This window comes from Hemicordylus capensis, chromosome 10 (assembly GCF_027244095.1).
Source record: "Hemicordylus capensis ecotype Gifberg chromosome 10, rHemCap1.1.pri, whole genome shotgun sequence".
NCBI lineage: Eukaryota > Metazoa > Chordata > Lepidosauria > Squamata > Cordylidae > Hemicordylus > Hemicordylus capensis.
The window spans coordinates 16,346,806-16,369,273 of NC_069666.1; the positions used below are offsets into that span (position 1 = coordinate 16,346,806).

Consider the following 22,468-nt stretch of genomic DNA (forward strand, 5'->3'; position numbering starts at 1 on the left):
GCCATATTTAGCAGAGCCTAGAGATGTACATATTAGGCAGTAAAAAAAATTGGATAAATATAACTAATAAATACATTTAGCAAAACTGTCGTCTCTTGATACTTTGTTAGAAAAGCAACTGAAGTTGCTGAAAGAGTTTCTGAATAGTATTAATTGCTCATTTATCCCCATTATTCCCCACCCCACCCCATTATTTTGGAGAATAATCGGGGGGGGGGGAGATGAGCAATTAATGCTATTCATTGCTCATTCTTTTGCTCATACATTTTCTTTGTATCCCAGGCTGAACATTTCCCATCTACTAGTGTCAAACACACCCCAGTTTCATCTTTGATCACAGTTTGCCTGGTGAACTCCCATTTAAATAACTCGACTGTCAAGGTTAACTTAGTTTCTTGAATTCTCTATCACTTGTGGGTGTCAGTGCCCAGGTCTTCAGCTGGCAAACTCCTGGAACTGATGACCATGACACGGAGTTGCATCCCCTGTGAAGCTAATTCACAGTAGTCAGACAGGCACAGGATGGCTGATATTTCCGCTACAAATCAAGATAAATAGGCTAGCCTTTAAAGGGAGGTCTGGCAACTTCCAGAAACACCCTGGAGATTCAGCTTAGATAGACAGATAGACAGAGATAGTTTTAGTCCTCATGAAAAGGGAAAGTTGAATATGGATTTCAATGGACCATATACAGCATAAGAACAGTTCTTAGAGAACAAAACAGGAGGTGGGAGGAGGAGAGAGAGCACACAAGTAAAGCATTGTAGATTACTTTTATCGAATCTTCTGCTGGAGCTTTAGCTTTGGATATCTGGGAAAGGTCTGGGTTTTTGATGCCATGCATGAGACTGATGTGACTCTCCAGCATTGATGGCTGAGAAAACGTCTGAACTTCATCTGTGCAGTACCTTCGCAACACAAAGAAAGACAAGATCATTGTTAGGAGTTTGCTCCTGTCCATCCTCTTTTACCATCCTCTCCCTCTCTTCTACTGCTCCCTTTGTTCTCTCTCCATGGTGATTGTGAGGTCCTCAGGACCAGGGTCCTGTTACTTCTGTAACTCCATAAAATGCTCTGTACACTGATGGCATTGGAATATTAAAAACACAGTGTAGACTGCTGTAAAAAGAATATACAGACTCAAACTCTCTCCTACTAATTAATCACCTTTGATACCCACTACAATATTTGAAGAGTTGCATGCTTGCATGTTGAAACTGTGCATTTGATGTGTGTTTTTGGAATATAAGACACCTTTATTTTTTAAGCCGCTCTGAAGAACCACTGACAGAACACATGGAACAGTCAGGTGCAGTTTCTGTGTAGCACACTAACCCGGAGTACACTGTTTGAATTCAAATTACACCTGATGAAGTGGGCTTCAGTCCACAACATCTTATGCCACAAAGCAGGTGCATCAGGACTCCTTGGCTCAGTGCAGATGATTTTCCAAACCCTAACTTGGGGGACTGGAAACTAGCTGTGATCTCATGTACCACCTCCACTTTCCTGCTTCTGCACAGCTTTTTAGCAACATAGGAAGCTGCCTTGTAGCAAGGCAGACCATTGGTCCATCTAGCACAGTCTGGTTTACAATGACCCGCAGTGGCTCTCTTAAGGAAGGCCAGCTGGTCTTGTGGTAGCAAGCATGAATGGTCCCCTTTGCTAAGCAGGGTCTGCCCTGGTTGCATATGAATGGGAGACTAGAAGTGTGAGCACTGTAAGGTATTTCCCTTAGGGGATGGGGCCGCTCTGGGAAGAGCATCTAGGCCCCAAGTTCCCTCCCTGGCAGGATCTCCAAGAGAGGGCTGAGAGAGATTCCTGCCTGCAACCTTGGAGAAGCTGCTGCCAGTCTGTGTAGACAATCCTCAGCCAGGTGAACAAGCCTATGTTCCTAGGGCTTCCTACGGTTTCAGGCAGGAGGCTCTCCCAGCTCTACCTGGAGATGCTGCCAGGGACTAATCCTGGAACCTTCTGCATGCAAAGCAGATGCTCTACCGCTGAGCTACGGCCCCGTCCCCAGTTTCAATTTGCATTTCAGTGTTCATCCAGCACTTGCCCTGCACACCAGAACTGAACACTATCACAAGCACTAGTCAGAGTTTGGATATGAAAGAATCTGGTCATGCTAAACTGAAAGCGAAGCTGCACTCAAGAAAAGAGGAAGGAAGAGTATCTGGGCCTGGAGGTTGCTTTCAGGTCTCCCAAAACATGGTTTGGAGGATCATCTAAATGGAGCTTTTGTTATCTTTGAATTCAACATTTTATTGGAAAATATGATCTCTCTCAATTATTACAACATATGCCCACTGAGGATCATACTTTGTGCACACAAAACCTTATGCTGCAATGCATTTGTTAGTCTTTAAGGTACAAGACTGTTTTTGCTGTTAACAGGACTGCTCCTCTGGAATCTGATGAACCACCAACATTTTGTTTAAGATACAGAGCTGGTTGGGAGGCTGGCTGGGTTCACTGCATCCTGCTTTCAAAACTGTCTGAACATCTGCCATGTTTTAGTATCATCAGAGGGCAACCCTCAAGAAATGGACAACTCAGGGACATTTAGAACACTAGTCAGTCACTGACTGCACTCTGTGTTTCCAGGATACCTCACTGGAAACCAGTTCTCTGTTCTGATATATAGGAGCTCACAGGAAGTATCACTGAGCATTTGTAGGGAGAATCAGTGCATAGAGGGATTTAAGCCTTCCTCCATTTGATCCTCTCCCCAAACCCATCCCTCTAATTTTTACCCAGCTAGTAAAAATGATTAGAAATAAGTGTGGGGGGTGGAGGAAGGAGGCTGTTAAGAGAGAATCAGTGGGGGCACTCCCCTTGCCCTCCAATTCTGCTCTATAAATGCCTCCCCATCCCCACATTACTATTAACTGGCAATCATGTGTGGGTGACACATGTGCTGGTGTAAAATGCAATTTGCCTAGTTTGAGGGTCAGTTTTAATGCTCCCTCAGATGTGACCTTGGCTCAACTTGCAGATCACCATAACCTTGTCTGCCACAGGGAGAGGATAAGAGCTGCTTCCCTTCTCAAAGAAAATAAAGACAAGTTTACCCTGGGAAAATGCTAAAGGCCCAGCTTTTTGCATCTGTTGTGTCTGTGACTTGGTGGGAACTGCAAAGGAAGCAGGAATTCAAGGGCCCACGAAGTGTAGGAGTTAAATGTTTCAAGACTAAATTGCCAGATACACAGTACATAACGTAGTCCGTCTCTGCTCAGAATTATTCTGCCTTCTTGGCCAAAGTTACTACTTCAATTAAAAAAAAAGGAGAGAAAAGCATTGTTTCTTTCTTTCTTTTTTTAATGTAATTTTAAAATATGTAATAGAAAAAACACATAACATGGGTATTGGAAACTCCAACCATTACAATTTCCAATCCTAGCTCTAACGGCCAATTGTTTTAAGATGCCTCACACTCATCTTCTTTCACGGTCTTGTGTGGAAATATGTTGTCAGTAAAGAACGGAGGGCAATGTGACTTTGAATTAAAGATTGGGTTTGATTTTATTTTTTGCTGTGGGGGATTTCTGCTTCTCTCCCTGCACCTCCCCCACCTTTCACTCCTGTACTGAGACATCTGCTTGGCTCTAGATCCACAAAAGTGGATTGTTGCCCCTGCACCCAGGCTTCAGGTGAGTGTGTGTGTGCATTTTTGTTTCCCTTCCAAGTACCCAGGCATGGTTATCTGATTAAAAGTTTGCTTGGTGCTTTAAAAAAAAGGAAAAAGCCCCCTCCCTCTTTTTTGCACTTGAAATCAGCTTGGAAGGAGGTGGCTTTCTATGCAGAGTCATGTCCTGGAAATGGGGTGGGTGGGAGAGAATTGCTTTATGACTGACACAAAAGACAGACTTGGATATAAAGCTCTGCCTGAAGGCAAACAGACTCTCAGAGCAACTTTGCCGAATCAGAGCCAGGGTCCCATATTAAGCCCCAACACTGATCAGCCACATGCCTCTGGAAGACTCACCAACAGAGTATGTAAGTGAGTGCCTCCTTTGCTGATCACCCTCTGCACTGGATAATTAGAGAGAGCTAGCGTCTGTACATCCAGGTTCCATTGCCAATCAACCACCACAAACAGACCCCCATGAAATGTATTTAGGGATCAGCCTCATTTGTATCCTGTCTTCTGTCCAAGAAGCTCAGCGCAGATATGCAGGAACCATTCTACAGTTACCCAGAGCACAGCCTGATGCCTGCAATATTAATGCCTAACATGCCACAGTCTTACCATGCAATCGAGCTGGGAAACCTAAAGATCTACTTTCACCAGCACAGGATCAAATTATGTTCTCAAATAAACAGCAGCAGCAGATATGAGCCATTACAAAGTGCGCTTTAGCTTTCCGTACAAATTTCAGAAAAGGAAAAGTGTGTACCCACCAGCAAGTATACACTTTCTTTGCTGTGTCATGATTATTGCGAGTGTGTCTGCGCAGACTATTGGAGGCATTGAATGACCGCTCACACTGCCGGCAAGGATACCTCTTCACATTCTAACAAAGGTAGAGAAGAATTCATTTCGACAGAGAGAGCAAACGGCATTGCATTTTAACTTAATTTGTGCAAAAGAATGATGAAGTGAGTAGTGAGGGGCTTGGACCTGCACTGTCTGGGTTTGCAAATTAGCAGAGGGCCCCTTCATCCAATGTGAAGAGAATGGACTTGCCATGCAGTCTTGGTTGTTGAGATGCACATATTTAGATACAGAGTAAAACACACCTCAAAGTCCTGGCCAGGTGTGCCTTTCAGGCAGGCCTGCTCAACCTGCCCCCCGCTCGGTGTTTTTCGACTACAACTCCCACAATCCCCAGCCACAGTGGCCAGTAGCCAAGGATTATGGGAGTTGTAGGCCAACATCTGAAGGAGGGCTGACGTTGAGCAGCCCTGTTCTCAGGTGTGTGTTTCTCTAAGTGTCTGCACATACATTGCTGCCCTTCAAAACATCACCACAGAGACATGTGGTGGAGAGGCTGTAAACATGCCTCTTTTGTACCATGTGAGGCAGCAGTCCTTGGCCATAAACTCATCTGTTTACTTTGAGACGTCTAAAGTTTCTCAAACTCCCCGCCCCTTCCGTAGATTGGGCAATACTAATGATCCATCTCACAAGGCTGTTGTGAAGAAGAATCCAGTTAATGCATTTTCAGTCTCTCATTTTTCAGACTGAGGACTTGAAGGGGGACCACTCACAGAGAAAGAGAAGCAGATCCTGCAGTACATTGCACACTCCTTCAAATGCTGGAGCAGCAAAAAGCCAGCAAGCATTTCATTTCTGACCATGCTATCTACCCATTTCTACTCCCCACCATGTTGTTCTAGGGGTGCTGAGCTACTAGCATTTCAAATGGAACCGGTGGGAAGAGGGACAGAACTCAGCTCCCAGCCTCAAGTTTCACGGAGATCCTTACCTTTCCATGGCTTTTCTTCATATGAGACACGTAGGTTTCTCGGTCAGGGATCCACTGTGAACACTCCCGACAAGTCCAGCTGCAGGGCTTTGGCTTGGGTTTGGATTCGGGGCTTGTGTCCTTCGCTGACAAAGCAGCCTGGGAAGTCCCATTGATGACCGATAGCTCCTTGGATGTTGGGAGGACGCTACTGCTCGTTGCTGTTTCTGCCTTCTGTCGGGAGCTAGCAAGGTCCTCGGGATTTTCAGGTACCCCGTGGATGCTCTAATGAATGCAAGCCAAGTAATCAAGTATCAGTTATCACAAAGCATCTCGCAATTCAGAATACCATAGCAAAGGAAGCCTGCCCAGACTCCCTTTTCAAATAAGTGGGGGGGGAACTGCACTATTTAATATCCCAACAGATAATTTCCCACCTGCCTCTGTTCTGTATCAAGCTGTGACTAAGACAGAGATGACTTTTTTTTACTGTCCCAAATTTGGGGATGGAGCCGCTCTGGGAAGAGCAGAAGGTTTCAAGTTCCCTCCCTGGCTTCTCCAAGATTGGGCTGAGAGAGATTCCTGCCTGCAACCTTGGAGAAGCTGCTGCTAGTCTGTGAAGACAACACTGAGCTAGATAGACCAATGGTCTGACTCAGTAGATGGCAGCTTCCTATGTTCCTAAGTGGTGATGGCAAGTTTGGCACCACACATTACATCCCTTCGCCACAGCAAGAAACAGCATGGTGCGAATCCTAGATGAGCAGCCTTGTTAGTCTGTTGCAGCAGAAAATGACAAGCAGTCCTGTGGTGTCTGGAAAGCTAATATCTTTGGTGTGTGCTGTGCCATGAGCTTTTGTAGTTAAGAACCTGCCTCATCAGATGGATAACCCCTGCTAACTGGGCAAAGAGGCACCTTTTACCGTGGTGATTCTCTTTATTTAGCAGGGGGAGAGTAACTGGCCCTGTCCAGCACAGTACCTCCAGTGACTGTTGCTGGTGTCTATCTTATATTTCCTTTTAGATTGTGAGCCCTTTGGGAACAGGGATCCATCTTATTTATTTATTATTTCTCTGTGTAAACCACCATGAGCTATTTTTGGAGGGGCGGTATAGAAATCGAATAAATTAACAAACAAAAACAACTAGCTGACCAGGAGGATAACGTCTGCGCCCCTAGATTCGACTCTCCCCCCTACTTCAGCCCCTTCTCCCTGACCCTGTCTTCCGGCCACCTGGCCCACCTCTCCCTGCCCCCCCCCCCCAATTTCTCTGTCCCCTCCAGCCGCCGCCTCCTCTTCCTGGAGGTCCAGCCGCCCCCGACCCTGGCGGGCACACAGGCTGCCGCCGCCATTTCCCCTAGCAGCAGCTCAACAGCCTCCTGCCATGCGTGAGCTCCCACTGCCCAGCCAATCCGCTGGGTGCCGGGATGCATCCCCACGGGCACGTTTGCCAGGATTCATTACAAAGAGAAGAACCTATTTGTACACTCCTTGCATAGCCTGTGCTAACTGGACAAAGAAAAGCACCACCTTTCAAAGAGACAATTCTCTTTCCATTTCATGGGAGGAGAGCAACTGGCAACTATATGTATTATGCAACTATATGTTGGTTGGAGTTCACATATTTTGCATTTACCAGTATCTTGCAAATTGTATTATGCACAATTCATAGGAACATAGGAAGCTGCCATATACTGAGTCAGACCATTGGTCTATCTAGCTCAGTATTGTCTAGCCAGATTGGCAGGGGCTTCTCCAAGGCTGCAGGCAGGAATCTCTCTCAGCCCTGTCTTGGAGATGCTGCCAGGGAGGGAACTTGAAACCTTCTGCTCTTCCCAGAGCGGCTCCATCCCCTGAGGGGGAAGATCTTACAGTGCTCACACACATCAAGTCGTCTCCCATTCCTATGCAACCAGGGCGGACCCTGCTTCGCTAAGGGGACAAGTCGTGCTTGCTACCACCAGACCAGCTCTCCTCTGGAATACTCTATGGCCAAAATCAAGCTGGAATACCCCAAAAGAACCAAATTCTATGCTATTTGCATTGAACAGTTTCTCATGGATGTAAGTGTTCATGCTATCTTCCCTATTTAATTTTTATGGTAGGCCTATTTTGGTCCTTCATTAGCCTTTTGCCAATTATTTTATTTTATTTATTTTATTTATATACCACTCTTCCCCAAGTGGCCCAGAGGCGGTTTACACTAAAACCAGAAATACTTAAGACCAGGAACCAATTAAAAGCAGATTGAAATTACAGCTAAAACTAAATACCATTAAAAGTCAGATAACATGCACAAGATGTTTCTTTTGCTTGCATGCACCACGTTTACAACCCAGCTGGAATACCCTATGGCCAAAAAGTACTAAACATTGTTTGCGGCGGGTGTGTGTGTGTGTCAAATGAAGCACTGCCCACAAGGGGAAATACAGGAGGGTGCAAAGGGTTAGGGTGCCCAGCACAGCAGACAATATGGTAAGCAAACCATCTATTCAAAGACTGAGAATCACATTTCTGGAACACAATAGCCCAGGGCTGTGTAGATAAAAGGCTTGCAGTTCAAGCAGTACATGATCTGATACAAACCCACTACATCACAACAGCCCTGTTGGGTCAGTCTGAAACCCACTGAATCAAACACCCTGCTTCACACAGCAGCCAGAGGTCTCCGGGTAGCCCACAAGTTGCGCATGAAGGAAACTTCCCTCACAAAGCATAACTGTCTGTCTGTCCTGAAGCTACTGTCCATCCGTCTCATTGAGTAACCCACATTTAGTATTATGGGAAATGGAGGGAACTTTTTTTTTTATTAGGAACATAGGAAGCTGCCGTATATTGAGTCAGACCATTGGACTATCTAGCTCAGTATTATCTGCACAGACTGGCAGCAGCTTCTCCAAGGCTGCAGGCAGGAATCTCTCTCAGCTCTATCTTGGAGATGCCAGGGAGGGAAATTGGAACCGTCTGCTCTTCCCAGAGCAGCTCTGTCCCGAAGGGAATATCTGACAGTGCTCACAACATCAAGTCTCCCATCCATATGCAACCAGGGCAGACCCTGCTTAGCTTAGGGGACAAGTCAGGCTTGCTACCACAAGACCAGCTCTCCTCTCCAAAGAGAAAAAGCACAGGAACATAGGAAGCTGCCATATATTGAGTCAGACCATTGGTCTATCTCGCTCAGTATTTATTTAATTATTAACATATTTTTATACCTCCCAAAACTTACGTCTCTGGGCAGTTTACACCAGAAAGTAAAAGATTAGTTAAAACAAAAACGAAAAGTTTAAAACATTACAACAATTTAAAATTTTTATTTTTTGTATTTTTTAATTTTCTTCACAGAAAATTCTTTTATGTCTTCACAGACTGGCAGTGGCTTCTCCAAGGTTGCAGGCCGGTATCTCTCTCAGCCACATCTTGGAGATGCCAGGAAGGGAACTTGGAACCTAGATGCTCTTCCCAGAGGGGCTCCATCCCGAGGGGAAGATCTTACAGTGCTCAAATGTGGTCTTCCATTCAAATGCAACTGGGGCGGACCCTGCTTAGCTAGGGGGACAAGTCATGCTTGCTACCACAAGACCACCTCTCCTCATTCATTCTCTCCACACCATGCATATTTTCATAAACCTCTATAAAGAACATATACTCATGTAGAGTACAAGCATGATATGAACAGCATCCAAGTTAAATTTGCAATAAATTGAAGCAGTAGTCCTATTCTGCCACAATATCGTACCTGCATTCAGATGTCCATACATACTACTCATTTCTGTGTGATGGACTGTACCTGCATTCATTTTAAAAGTGAACCTGGGGACAGGCTCCTTGAAATGTGGGATACAGATAGGAAGTGTACTGCTGTACTTGTGTTCAACATAATATGTGAAAAACTGGATCTGTGTACAGGTCAGTACCATGGACACAGATTGTACAGATGCTGAACAGAATGCAGGAATAGGGCTGTAAGCAACACTTGTCCTGAACCAGGGCAAAATGAGCAAGAAATCTGGGCTCCCTGTATTCAATCCGGTGCCATCGCATTCTGTAACAGAACATGGATTATAATGATGTGCAGTGCCAAAGAATGCGAGATGCTGGGTGGTAGTAGGAGAGTATCAGACATTACCCTCAAATAGCTGGAAAACGTTCTGCTTTTAACAAAACACCACTAGATCATTTCCCACCTGCCTCTGTTTTATGCCTTTGCCCTAAAACTGTTTTGGCAGCCAGCCAGAAGAAAAAGTAGTAAATTCGATTTAGTTCATTGTTAGATTTTTTGCCATCATTGCATTTGGATGGTGCATGCGAAGACTTGTCTGGTGACGGGGCCATAGCTCAGAGGTAGAGCATCTGCGTGGCATGCAGAAGGTCCTGGGTTCAGTCCCTGGCAGCATCTCCAGGTAGGGCTGGGAAAGACTCCTGGAGAAAAGAGTCACCAGTGAAACCCTGGAGAGCCGCTGCCAGTCTATGTAGATGAAACTGAGCTAGATGGATCAATGGCCCGACTCAGTAGGCAGCTCAGCTCCCAATGTTTGATGTGCTCATTTCCCACGTACATAGATTTTTAAGCTGAGAGAGAATTCACACCTGGATCGTGCCACATGTTTCCTTTGAATGTCTGTAAAGATGGCTTGTGAGGATTCACATTAGTAGTTGGTACAAGAAATGTGGCACATCTATTTCATGCAGGCAAGCCTAAAATACACAAGGGAGGAGGGGTTCTGGCAGGCACTGAGTCATCTTCAGCCACCCACCTTGACATGTTGCATGAGCTGTAGTTTCTGCATATACACCAGCTGGCAATGTGGACACTTGAACACTCCCACCATCAGCCTGTTGGCGTTCTGCTGGAAGTGCTCCTGCAGAAGCCTCTTCTTGTTAAAGACCGTCTCACAAGAGCATTTGTAGATCACCCTGGAACAATTGAAAAGTGACATTTTACACGAGCTTTTACTCTTCCAAAAATACATTTGTGAAGGAAAACAAAAGTCAATCTCTTCAAATTACCTTGCAAATAAATGTTACTTAACAGAAAATCACTGTCTGCCAATACTCTGCTAGCATATGCATGCAACATGCCAATCTGAATGCTTGGAAACAGACTGGAGAGCAGCACAGAAGCCCAAAGTACAGGCAAATGTCCCTAAACATGAACACAGTGAGACTCGCTCACCTGTAATAGTAAAGCTGCTATGGGTTTTTTTGTTTTTGAGGGAAAGTGCATGCAAAGAAAGTCACAAACACTCCTGAAACACCTAGAGGGGCTAGAGAATAATCATTTCCTTTAGAGCAGGGGTTTTCATACTCGGGGCCCCAGCTGTTGCTGGATTACAATTTCCACCGTCCCCAGCCACAATGGCCAAAGGAATGATGGGAGCTGTAGTCCAACATCTGATGACCCAAGTTTGAAAACTCCTACTTTAGAAAAACAGCAAAAAGCTCATGCCTTTTCTGAATTTCAATTACTTTGGTACCTGTGTAGGAGGGAACCCCAGGTGCACCACAGCCTGAAATGGGGCTCGCCTTGCGATTCTACCTACCCCCCAGAAGAGGTGGTGCCAACACGCCCGCGTGGAGCCCTCATAGCTGGCCCCAGCAGGGAAATCAGAAGCCAGAGCTTGTTACTGGCGTGGGATCGCTGAGATTTGGGAGCTTCTCACGAGAGCTCAGGAGGTTTTGCTCCAAATGCCAGGACCTATATAAAGGGCAGCTGGCTGATGATGAGGACTAGTTCTTGAGGAGGGCTCAAGCTGGCAAGAGCCCTGTGACTCAGACTGAGGCCTTGGGCAGCACCTTCATAAGGGCTTTGCAAAGGAAACAAGCCCCCAAGGAGGAAGCTCCCACCTCCAAGAGAGGTCCATCTGTGCTGCTACCCTGAGCCCTGACTCAAGCCATGACCCTGGGCAGAGATGTGACACTGCAATACCCAACGGAGATGAGGAGCATTCCTTGGGTGGAAACACATGTCTAATTTATCAGTGGGGAGATATGCTGAGGGGAGACTGGAAGCGAGTCACATCTCAGCCCTCAGAAACCACTTCCACGTCAAACGGAGGAGGGTTTAAACCATTAAACCCTCAGTTAGGTTGCAGGGCACTTCCCAGTTTCCAACTGCCAGCTCCCAGAAGGGTGAAACGGAATCTCTGGACATCAGAAAAACCACAGCAGCTCTTCCCCTTGGCCTCTGAGGAGAGCTGAAGGTGAAGGGGACAAGACCAATGTGCAAATGAGGAGAAAAGGACAGGCCGTGGTCAGGAGCATACTATTTATTATTTATTTATTTGATTCGTATATTTATTTATTTGAGCCTTCCAAAATGGCTCAGGGCGGTTTACACAAACCACTAACACAGTAAAGAGCTAAAACAAATTTAAAAACGTAACAATTTAAAAACATTTTAAAACAACAATTAAATAATCACAGTGATTAAAAACCCCGAAATCAGGTTTTTAATTTTAAAATAAACCAGATATTAAAACCCCCAAAATTTAGGAAGCTGAGAAAGCTTGGGTGAAAAGACAAGTTTTGGGGTGTTTTTTGAAAATTGCCAGAGATGGGGAGGATTGTCTCTCAGCAGGGAGCGCATTCCACAATCTCGGGGCAGCGACTGAGAAGGCCCGTCTCTGTGTGACCACCAAACGAGTTGGCGGTAACTGGAGACGAACCTCCTCAGATGACCTCAATGGGCGGTGGGGCTCGTAATGAAGAAGACGCTCTCTTAGATAACCAGGGCCTAAGCTGTTTAGGGTGTTGTGAATTATAACTAGCACTCTGTATTTTGTCTGGGAACCTACTGGTAGCCAGTGAAGCTCCATCAGTAAAGGAGTAACATGGTCTCTCCGAGATGACCCAGAGACCAACCTGGCTGCTGCATTCTGAACCAACTGAAGTTTCCGGACTATGTACAAAGGCAGCCCCACGTAGAGCGCATTACAAAAGTCAAGTCTGGGCAAGGCAAGGCAGTTCTAGAAGCACCAAGAGCAACAGGCATTTCCCCAGACAGGGACTTACTGAGATGTCTTGTGAGGTTCTGCAGGGTGCTGGCTGGTGATGTGGGCAGTGGTGCTGTCTGCAGACTTGAAGGCCATCGGGCAGAACGCACACTTGTGGAAGACTTCACAGTGTTTCTCGTGAATGTGCACTTTCAGCATCGCTTGTGACATGAAGACAACCCCACAATGAGTGCACCTGGAGCGGGGGAAGAGAGCATCAAACTGAGCAGTGCAAGCAATAAAAGTTACTAAAGCAAATGATAAATTTCCAAGAAGAGCCAGGAAAGAGAGACTGAGGCAAGTTCTCCTCTTATGGGCTCCTTTGTTGGCAACTCCGAGGAAGGAGTGAACAACATGGTAGTGGGATTCACAGAATGCATAACAGTGAATGGGGGGCTACTGAGCCAGCATGGTCTAGTGGTTAGAGTGCTGGACTAGGACCGGGGAGACCCGAGTTCAAATCCCCACTCAGCCATGATACTAGCTGGGTGACTCTGGGCCAGTCACTTCTCTCTCAGCCTAACCTACTTCACAGGGTTGTTGTGAAAGAGAAACTTAAGTATGTAGTACACCACTCTGGGCTCCTTGGAGGAAGAGTGGGATATACATGTAATAATAATAATAATAATAATAATAATAATAATAATAATATTACACCACTCTGGGCTCCTTGGAGGAAGAGTGGGATATAAATGTAGTAGTAGTAGTAGTAGTAGTGGTAATAATAATAATACTGAGGGATAATAAGAGTATTTAAAATAAACATAAAGGATGCAATACCACCATCCTTAGGAGTGTCTCATAAGAGAGCATCAGAGTGCCTGGACACCTTTTTTTTTTTTTTTTTTTAAAGAAAAGCAGCTGGGGGTGGGGTGTGTTCCCATAAAGGGGGGGGTGGATACTTAATAAGAAAGGCAATACATCGCTGACAAGTTGCTGGAAGTAGAACCCTTGAAAAAGCACTGCAATCCTTTAACTTCAAGTTTCAATGGTTTAACTAATTAGTGAAGGAAGCTGATCTGGCACAGCGGGTTGGCTGTCAGCGGTGAAGTCCTCGGTTCAAATATCACACCAGCCACACATTCATTAGTTGGCAAAGTACCACCCTCTTAGCCACAACTACCCATCCGCAACACACACAGAGAGCAAAAATGACATTATCTTACGGGTAAGGATCACTGAAAAAATGTATCACCGAGAAGCACTTTGAGTAATGGAATGCCCTGCATAAAGGCTACGTATTAGTATACTGTACTTATACCTCCAGAGAGGGAGTCATGCTAGTCTGTGGCAGCAAACACAATAGAATCTTGTGGCATCTAAAAAGATTAACACATTTATTGTAGCATAAGCTTTTACGGACTAGAGTCCACATCATTAGATGCATCTGATGATGTAGACTCTAGCCCACAAAAACTTATGCTAAAAAACATGTGTTAGTCTTTAAGGCACCACAAGACTCTTTGTTATATTTACAGCATTCATTGTAAAGACAACTGAGATGACCATTAAATAAATAGCAACAGCTGGACAAGTAACTTGCACCTACTAAAAGACAATCTGTTCATGTTTCCTTTGTAAAATGGCTAGCTGTCTGAAATGTCTATCACACATCAGTTACCACAGAGATCCAAAATGATGGTGGAACACTACAGTGAACACAATCTCGCATGTCAGAAGGTATCATTTGTCCTCTGCCACATGAACTGCTTGTTAGTTTGCCAGATGATAGTGGATAGTGTTTGGCCTAGACAGGTCTGTTTGTACACACTGTTCCTGTAAACAGTTTGCCAGATTTCTAAAGGCTAGAGATCCAGAGCAGGCAATGCCGGTTTCTCTACCTCTTTTATGCAGCAATGGGCTCCTCTTCAAATCAGGGGCCAAGAGCACCTTCCTTATGAGGCAAGGCTACAACACCTGGGGCTATTTAGTTTAGAAAAAGGACGACTGCAGGGAGACATGATGGAGGTCTATAAAATCATGCATGGTGTGGAGAAAGTGGATAGAGAGAAATTCTTCTCCCTCTCCCATAACACTAGAACCAGGGGTCATCCCATGAAATTGATTGCCACGAAATTTAGCATCAGCAGACGGAAGTACTTTTTCATACAATGCATAATCCACTTGTGGAATTCTCTGCCACAAGATGTAGTGACAGCCAACAACCTGGATGGCTTTAAGAGGGGTTTGGATAACTTCATGGAGGAGAGGTCTATCAATGGCTACTAATCGGAGGGCTATAGGACACCTCCAGCCTCAAAGGCAGGATGCCTCCGAGTACCAGTTGCAGGGGAGTAACAGCAGGAGGGAGGGCCTGCCTTCAACTCCTGCCTGTAGACTTCCAACAGCATCTGGTCGGCCACTGTGTGAAACAGGATGCTGGACTAGATGGGCTTTGGGCCTGATCCAGCAAGGCTGTTCTTATGTAAATACCAAGCAGCCTAGTGAGAAACCCGATCTCTCAAACCTTCACAATTGCAAGGTTTGAATGTACGATTCCAACATTTTCTGAATGAGATTCTCAGTGCTGAGCAAGATACAGACCAATATCTGTCAAGTCTAACTACTAGATGCGGGAAAGGAATACAGTGCAGAGCTCAGATAGCAAGACACAGCCACACAGCATATTAGGATATGGAAACCATTAGAACCAAACACACACAACAAAATGTGCCGTACCAGAAGTATTTTAAGTTGAACAGTCTGAGCCCCTCCATTAAAAGCAGGCTAATGAAACATAATGGCTAACTTTGAGCCATTTCTGAACCAAAAAAGGATCTCAAATTTGCCGAAACTACAAAATTAAGCAACAACAAATGAGGGACTGATGCTGGACTGAGCAGATAAGTGTGTATTAAGGAGTAGGCTAGGGAGCCACTTATGAAGGCCTCTCCAACTACTTACCTGAACTCATAAGCAAAGCTACTCTGGGCAAGATTTTCCTATCCCTTAACATCATTTTGTCATTCCCAACCAACCCCAGCTGAGCCACTAAATGATGGTACTTGCAAAGAACATCTTCCTTTTCCTCTCACCTCTGCTCATTCTCACATATTACACTTATTCTCAAGAAGGATGACTGGCTTTCCGTTTGTTTCTGGGCACAATTCAAAGTGCCGGTTGTGATCTTTAAAGTCCTAAATGGTCTGGGGCGAAGGTCCTTGAAGGACGGTGTGCTCACATAGGACTCTGCCTGGCAGCCGAGATAGTCACTAGGGTCCTCCTCTGGGTGCCCTCAACAGGGGATAGGAGGCCACCGGAGAGGAGGGTGCTTCTGCGATTCTGCCCAGACATTGGAACTGCCTCCCAAGGGAGATCTGCTTGCCACCAGTATTGCTATCCTTTAGGCACCAAGCAAGGTTTGTCCTGTTTATGCAGCGAATTCGGGGAGAGTTTGATATAGTTTAATTTATGGTCGTGTTTGGTTGGTTTCACTGTGCTTACTTATCTTGTTTGTTCTGCCAATGGTTTGTAGGCTGCTGAATTAGTCAATAGCTGCCTCTATTTATTTTTGTAAAATGACATGGTTTATGATGGTTGCTTTTGTTAAGCGATTTGACAGAAAGATAGCACATACACCTTAAATAATGAATCAACAACAATGTGTAATTGTATAACAACACACCTAAGTACTTTGAAAACAAAACGCCAAGGCTGTAATTATTTTTAATGTTCCCTTTTTGCAAGAATTGAGCATTTTTAATATACAGATTAGTGTTGCAAAACAGACTTTTAAAAGGCTCAAACAGTCGAAATAATCTTAATACACTTCTGGGAGCAGCAAGGGAGCTGGGATTCATTAAAATGTTTGTTAATTTATGTAAAGACCAATCACCGTATTCTCACACATAGTCCCCACCCAGGGCAACGGACTGCACCTGCCTAGAGCCCACACCTCAGAAGGATCCTTGTAAGAGTGGAATTTGAAAGCCCGCACCCAGCTGCTCTCCGTGGGGATTCAGGGCTGGCCGCTACAGGTCCTCCAACACCTCCTGCTGCGGGAAAGGCTCCTCAGCGGAGGGGCGAGAAGCCTAGGAGCCGCCACCTCCTCCAGGACCCACTGCCTCTCTCCCCCCGCCAGCCACCAACCAGAGAGGAAGGCTGGCAGGGCAGGCAGCATGTTATTTCTTTTAACAGTGCTGCTCTCCGCCCTGCCGGGCACCCGACTGCAGGGCAGCCTCCACCGCAGAATGCTGGGGGAGCTTCTGCCAGTTCACAGAGGCTGATGCTGGGTGCCTGAAAGGGTGAATACCATATCCATTTATTGAATGTGTCAATAAGGGAAGGTCGGTTTGTAACCCTCCATCCACTCAAATCCAATTTTGGGACGACGTTCTTCCTTTTAATTTTGTTTTCAATGGTCTCCTGTTCCGTTGTACAAGCATACTCATCAGCTGACAATCCCTTCTTAACACTGGACTTGCGTATAACCTCAAATGGCTCTTAATGTCTGGCTTATATGTGAGTTTTTCTTGTCTCTTCTTTTCCATTGCTGCACAAGTTCTTACAGATGTGCTTACAGATTTGTTGAAAATAATCCTGCTGGGTTGGTTTTTCTTCTTCTTTTTAAGAATCAGCTAATTCCCTAATCGGAGTGTACATTTTTCCCCCTAAGAAATCTTGGACCGTTTTGCACTGAAGGTCCGTCTCCCCTAGGTGTATCACACCTCTACCAATGTACAGGTTAGCCCTTGGTTCAAAGATCCCTAGTAAGACACGAGAGTCTCGCCCCGCATCTTGACACCCTCTCTCAAGTGCATCAAATGCCTGACACATTCCTCATCCCCCACATTTAGCACAAACCTGTAGCCAACTTTGCGTGAGTAATGCAGGCAGTTCTCCTTGACATGGGTTTGGAAATAGGCCGACCGGCAAATGGCGCCACACTCTGGGCAACAATAAGGGGATTTGTGGGCATGGATTCTTTGATGAGCACAGTAACTGCACTTGTTAGGCAACAGCATCTGGCAAACTTGACACGTCTAAAGGAGGGAAAGAGATATCACAATTAGCCATTTTATCTTACAAGGTCTTCTGCACTTCTCCCACTTCTTCAGAAATACCCTCTCTCCACCACGGTCCCATCTTTTCTGTGCTTCTTGTGACAAGTTAGTTTCCTCCAACCCTCTACTCTCTATTTAGCCTTGTTCTCACAGTCTCTCTTTCTCTACTGCTGCCGTGTTAATGTAGGATTCCCTGGGCAGGGTCTATATCACTTCCGTATTCTGCATTCAGACACTGCTGCTATTAAACAGTGTTACAGAGCAGGAACTTGTAAATAAAAATTCTGTTTTCCTCTGCTAATATTTTTGGGACAAAATCAAAACAAAACAAGACCCTAGTGTATTGTTTATTCTACTTTTTGAACACCAGAGCATCTGTAACAACCTGCCATAAAGAAAAGCGTCAAATTAAAAACAGCAAATAAATCAATAATAAGTTTTCTTTTAAAATTAACTTTAATAAACCCGAACAAGCTACAGCCATCAGGGAAACGGAGGGAACTACTCATCTACAAAAGGCCTGAGTAAAAAGGGCAGTGTTCAGTCTCCTCTGAAAGACAGGGAGCCATGAAGATCTCTTCTGAGAGTTTCACAGCCTGGGGCAATGACCAAGAAGGCTCTGTTCCATGGGCCCAACAAACAAGCTTTAGCAGGTTTCAACAAGCCAAGCAATGCACTCCCAGCTGACCTAGCCGGATAGGTAAATTCACTGGGAGCAGGCAGTCCTTAAGATACTGGGGCCCCAAGTCATGTAGGGCTTTAGAGGCAATAATCGGCACCCTGAATTGTACCCAGAAATGCACTGGAAGTCAATGCAGTGCCTTCAGAATAGGTGTAACGTGAGCATGGCAGGCAGCTCCAGATACCACTCTGGCTGCCACATTCTGCACCATCTGTAGTTTCCAACTACTTTCCAAGGGCGGCCCCAAACAGAGTGCATTGCAATAATCCAGATGTGATGCAACCAAGGCATGAGTGACAGCGTGCTATGCTACAGACAGAACAGGCAACTGCCTTTGTTCCAAGCAGACTCAGGGCCGTGTTGTCTGGAAAGAGGATTTCAGTCTCCCTCCCAGATCCTTACCAGAGGACATCTCTTCTGCCACTACTGCCATCACTCCATAGCTCTCTGGGACCAAAGGCCAAAAGCCCTAAACCACTTGGCACACAGGCATCCGGGAATATCAAAACAGTGGGCTGGAACCTTCAACAGAGGGATAATTCTCCCTTGGGCTATTGACTGGGCAGGAATTTGGTGTGACATAGGTACACAAGAAGCTGCCTTATATGGAGTCAGACCATTGGTCCGTCTAGCTGAGTATGGTCTATGCTGACTGGAGTAGCGGTTCTCCAAGGTCTCAGGCAAGAGCTTTTCCCAGCCCTACCTGGAGATGCTACCAAGGATTGAACCTGGGACCTTCTACACGCAAAGCAGATGCTCTTCCACTGAGCTATGGCCTTGAAGCAAGATACCAAGGTGGAATAAAGGTCTCTCAGCCACCCTATGTCTTAAACACATGACCACCACTGCTTTTCACATCCAGAGTAGACTGAGCCTGACAAACTGGGGTTGCCCTCAAGGCTTATAGGAGGCTCTTTTAGATGACTGTCTGCGGTTCCATACATGTTTATTGGAAAAGAAATCTCAGGCATTGAAGCACTGGTCTTTGATTTCTAGAGGCACTGCTTTTCAGCCAATGTGATGTGAGCCAAGCTCAGTTCCTTTCTGGGGCCTGGGTGGGTTTCCTCCATGCTCCTTCATAGGAGGAACCAGTGTTCCCTCTCACAGGGATTCCCAGATGTTGTTGATACAACTCGCAGAATCTCCAGCTGCATTGGCTTTTGCTTGAGGATTCTGGGAGTTGTAGTCAACAATATCTGGGAATCCCTGTGAAAGGTAACACTGGGAGGAACCCTTAATGGGGCACCCTTTTCCAAGGGTGAATGAGGGAGATGTGACAAATGTGCTTGTAAACCTTCCTTCTTGCGACACTACAGCAAATGATAGCCCCAATAGTGCCACCTTGTTGCCCCTTCCTTCTTCATGGGCAGCGGTAGCTTGCTCATACCTGCTGGCTTTATTACACCAGCCACCTGGCATGCAGGGAAAGTGAGCTTCAGGACAGCAAGGTAGGAAGGTTCGCTCTAGTTCAGGGAGTAAAGATACAGGGGTGAGGGGAATGATTTCAGGTTTTATAACCAAACATGTCAATTAGTTTGCACATATATGTGTTGTGTGCATCCACTCTAACCTAACCTATTTCCCTTGCCTGCTATCTACCAGAGTTACAGTTCAATGGCCATTCTTGACAGTAAGCAGCGTTGCAAATTCCAAAGGTTTAAAGGGCAAATCTCTAGACCAACGAAAGGCCAGAGATTCTCCCCTGGAAGGAGTCCCCCCCACATTGGAACATTCTGAGGCAGGGGCTAAGTTCCTTACGGGCAGGAGGGACAAACCTCTGCCCCCTTCCTCGCACATCCACCAGGCTCCTCTTGCTTACAGATGGGGGACAAGACCCAGCCCTGCCTGCCTGCCTTCACATCTCTCTACCTCTGCTTCCTGCAACAGCTGTCTTCTTATGGCAGGTTCTGCAAATGATGCAGGGAAGGAGAAGGAGCCAGCCCCCTTGCAATTCAGCTATGCCCCCTCAGCTACCTGGAAGCTGGCATATAATGAGTCATACCCTCGGTCCACGTAGCTCAGTATTGTCCTTACAGACTGGCAGCGGCTTCTCCAAGGTTGCAGGCAGGAATCTCTCTCAGCCCTATCTTGGAGATGCTGCCAGGGAGGGAAATTGGAACCTTCTGCTCTTCCCAGAGCAGCTCCATCCCCCTGAGGGGAATATCTTCCAGTGCTCACACATCAAGTCTCCCATTCATGTGCAACCAGGGCAGACCCTGCTTAGCTAAGGGGACAAGTCATGCTTGCTACCACAAGACCAGCTTCTTCCTCAAGCTTCTGTTTAACTCGTGGGCTGACACCATCCACCTACCTTCTATATATCTATATATATTTAATTCTCTAAGACATACCCGTGGCTAATCCCATGCGTGGCAGCATTCTTCCGGTGGCTGTTGCTGGTGTCTATTTTGTGTTTCTCTTTAGACTGTGAGCCCCTTGGGGACAGGGATCCATTCTCTCCTTATTCTTTTTCTATGTAAACTGTTTTGAGAGCTTTTTGTTGTTGAAAGCAGTATATAAGTAATAGTATATGAGTCCCCAAGGGGAATTAGATAGATAAATAATCACTTAGGTCATTATGAGAGCTGTGGGTCACAGCCAAGCCAGAAGGCACCAGCAGGTGAAATGGGGGTAGTGATGCAACTGGTCAAAGCAGGTACACAGGAAGCTGCCTTCTACTGAGTCAGACCATCGGTCCATCGTGCTCAGTACTGTCTACTGGCAGCAGCTCTCCAGGGTTTCAGGCAGGAGCCTTTCCCAGCCCTGTCTGGAGATGCTGCCAGGGACTGAACCTGGGACCTTCTATGCATCAAGCAGGTTCTTTACCACTAAGCTATGCAAGACTGAGGACGAACATTGGGAAAGTTAAGTATTACTCTCGGTTGCCAGATTATTATCTTCAAAATATCCCAAGACTTGCCTTTCCACTTGTCAGTTGGAACAGCAGCCACAGCACTGCAGAAGCAGTGCAACATCCTCAGTACACAGGGAAGTTATGTTAGCAATGTGTAAACAACAGTTTACAAGTTGGCTACAGCCATCTACCATGACCCTTTGTGCTCAAGGCACTGCTTACGCCTATGAGTTCAAAATGTAAGCCCTCCAAAGTTTTCCAGAGCCAAATAGCCTCGAGAGCAATCCCGTCTGAAGTTGCTGCAGCAGCCTATGAATTTCCAATCGGGGCAAAGAGCAAAGGAAGATAACAGGATGGGCTTGCTGGATCTGGGACAGCATATTCTGAGGGAAGTGCTCTAGCCACAGGGTTATCCAGAGGACCGAAGACTGATCCGACAGCTAACAATGCCCTAGAACAGGGCTGCTCAACTTCGGCCCTCCTGCAGATACTGACCTACAACTTCCATAATTCCTGACTATTGGCCATTGTGGCTGGGGATTATGGGAGTTGTAGTCCAAAACCAGCTAGAGCACCAAAGCTGAACAGCCCTGACCTACTACTTTACACAACTCTCTTTCCAAGCTGCATTGACAGGCGGGCATTAGGCTCTATTTGCTGCAGTTCTAAAAGGCAGTGTTTCATCTAATCTATCCCTTTGAGTAGATGGCCTTGGAAAGGATATTTAGATGCCGTGACGTGTCTATACCTACAAAGACTAGAATTGTTAGGACAATGGTTTTCCCCGTGACACTCTATGGATGCGAAAGCTGGACTTTGAAGAAGCAAGATAGAAAAAGCATTGACGCTTCTGAACTTTGGTGCTGGAGAAGACTTTTGAGGATACCATGGACAGCCAGGAAAACAAACCAATGGATCACAGAACAAATCAATCCAGAATTTTCACTCAAGGCACAAATGACAAGGCTCAAACTATCCTACTTCGGACACATTATGCAAAAATCCAGCTCCCTTGAGAAGTCCATAATGATGGGGAAAGTTGAAGGAAAGAGAAGAAGAGGACGACCAGCAGCAAGGTGGATGGACTCAATTACGACAGCAATGAGCGCACCACTGAGACCTTAAAGGCCAAGTTAAAGACAGATCATCCTGGAGAGAATCTATCTAGGTGATCACTAAGAGTTGACACCGACTTGACGACACTTAATCAATCCATCCCTCCCTCCCTCCCTCGGGGGTAGCCAGAAGGCATATTGTGGTCCATCAGTGGACCACTGGTCAATTTATAGTGAACTACCTATAACCTGTTGGCTATTTGAATTTTTAAAAAGTATTCTTGACTATGGCAGGGAGCCATGGCACCTAGACTAGGGTATGCAGAGGAAACACTTTTAAAATAAAAATCTCCATTTATCCCAGGTAGTCCTGTTTCTGCTCTAAGCGAAGGAGATCAAGAGAAGCCCATTTACCCTCCTCCCATAATGTCCATCACTAAGTCTGGTAATTTTGTCAAGTGTCCAATGT

At 45.8% G+C, this 22,468-nt stretch overlaps 1 protein-coding gene across 1 annotated transcript in view; it reads right to left on the reverse strand.

Annotated features, from left to right (window-relative positions):
- Positions 1-22,468, reverse strand: part of ZNF592 (zinc finger protein 592) — a 47,604-nt gene that overhangs the window by 2,757 nt on the left and 22,379 nt on the right. The window contains exons 3-8 of the mRNA XM_053272843.1: positions 17,209-17,387; positions 12,425-12,601; positions 10,168-10,327; positions 5,433-5,696; positions 4,405-4,517; positions 773-908 (exon numbers count right to left, since the gene is read on the reverse strand). Of these exons, the coding sequence (XP_053128818.1) occupies positions 773-908; positions 4,405-4,517; positions 5,433-5,696; positions 10,168-10,327; positions 12,425-12,601; positions 17,209-17,387 (1,029 nt within the window). The remainder of the gene's footprint in view (positions 1-772; positions 909-4,404; positions 4,518-5,432; positions 5,697-10,167; positions 10,328-12,424; positions 12,602-17,208; positions 17,388-22,468) is intronic.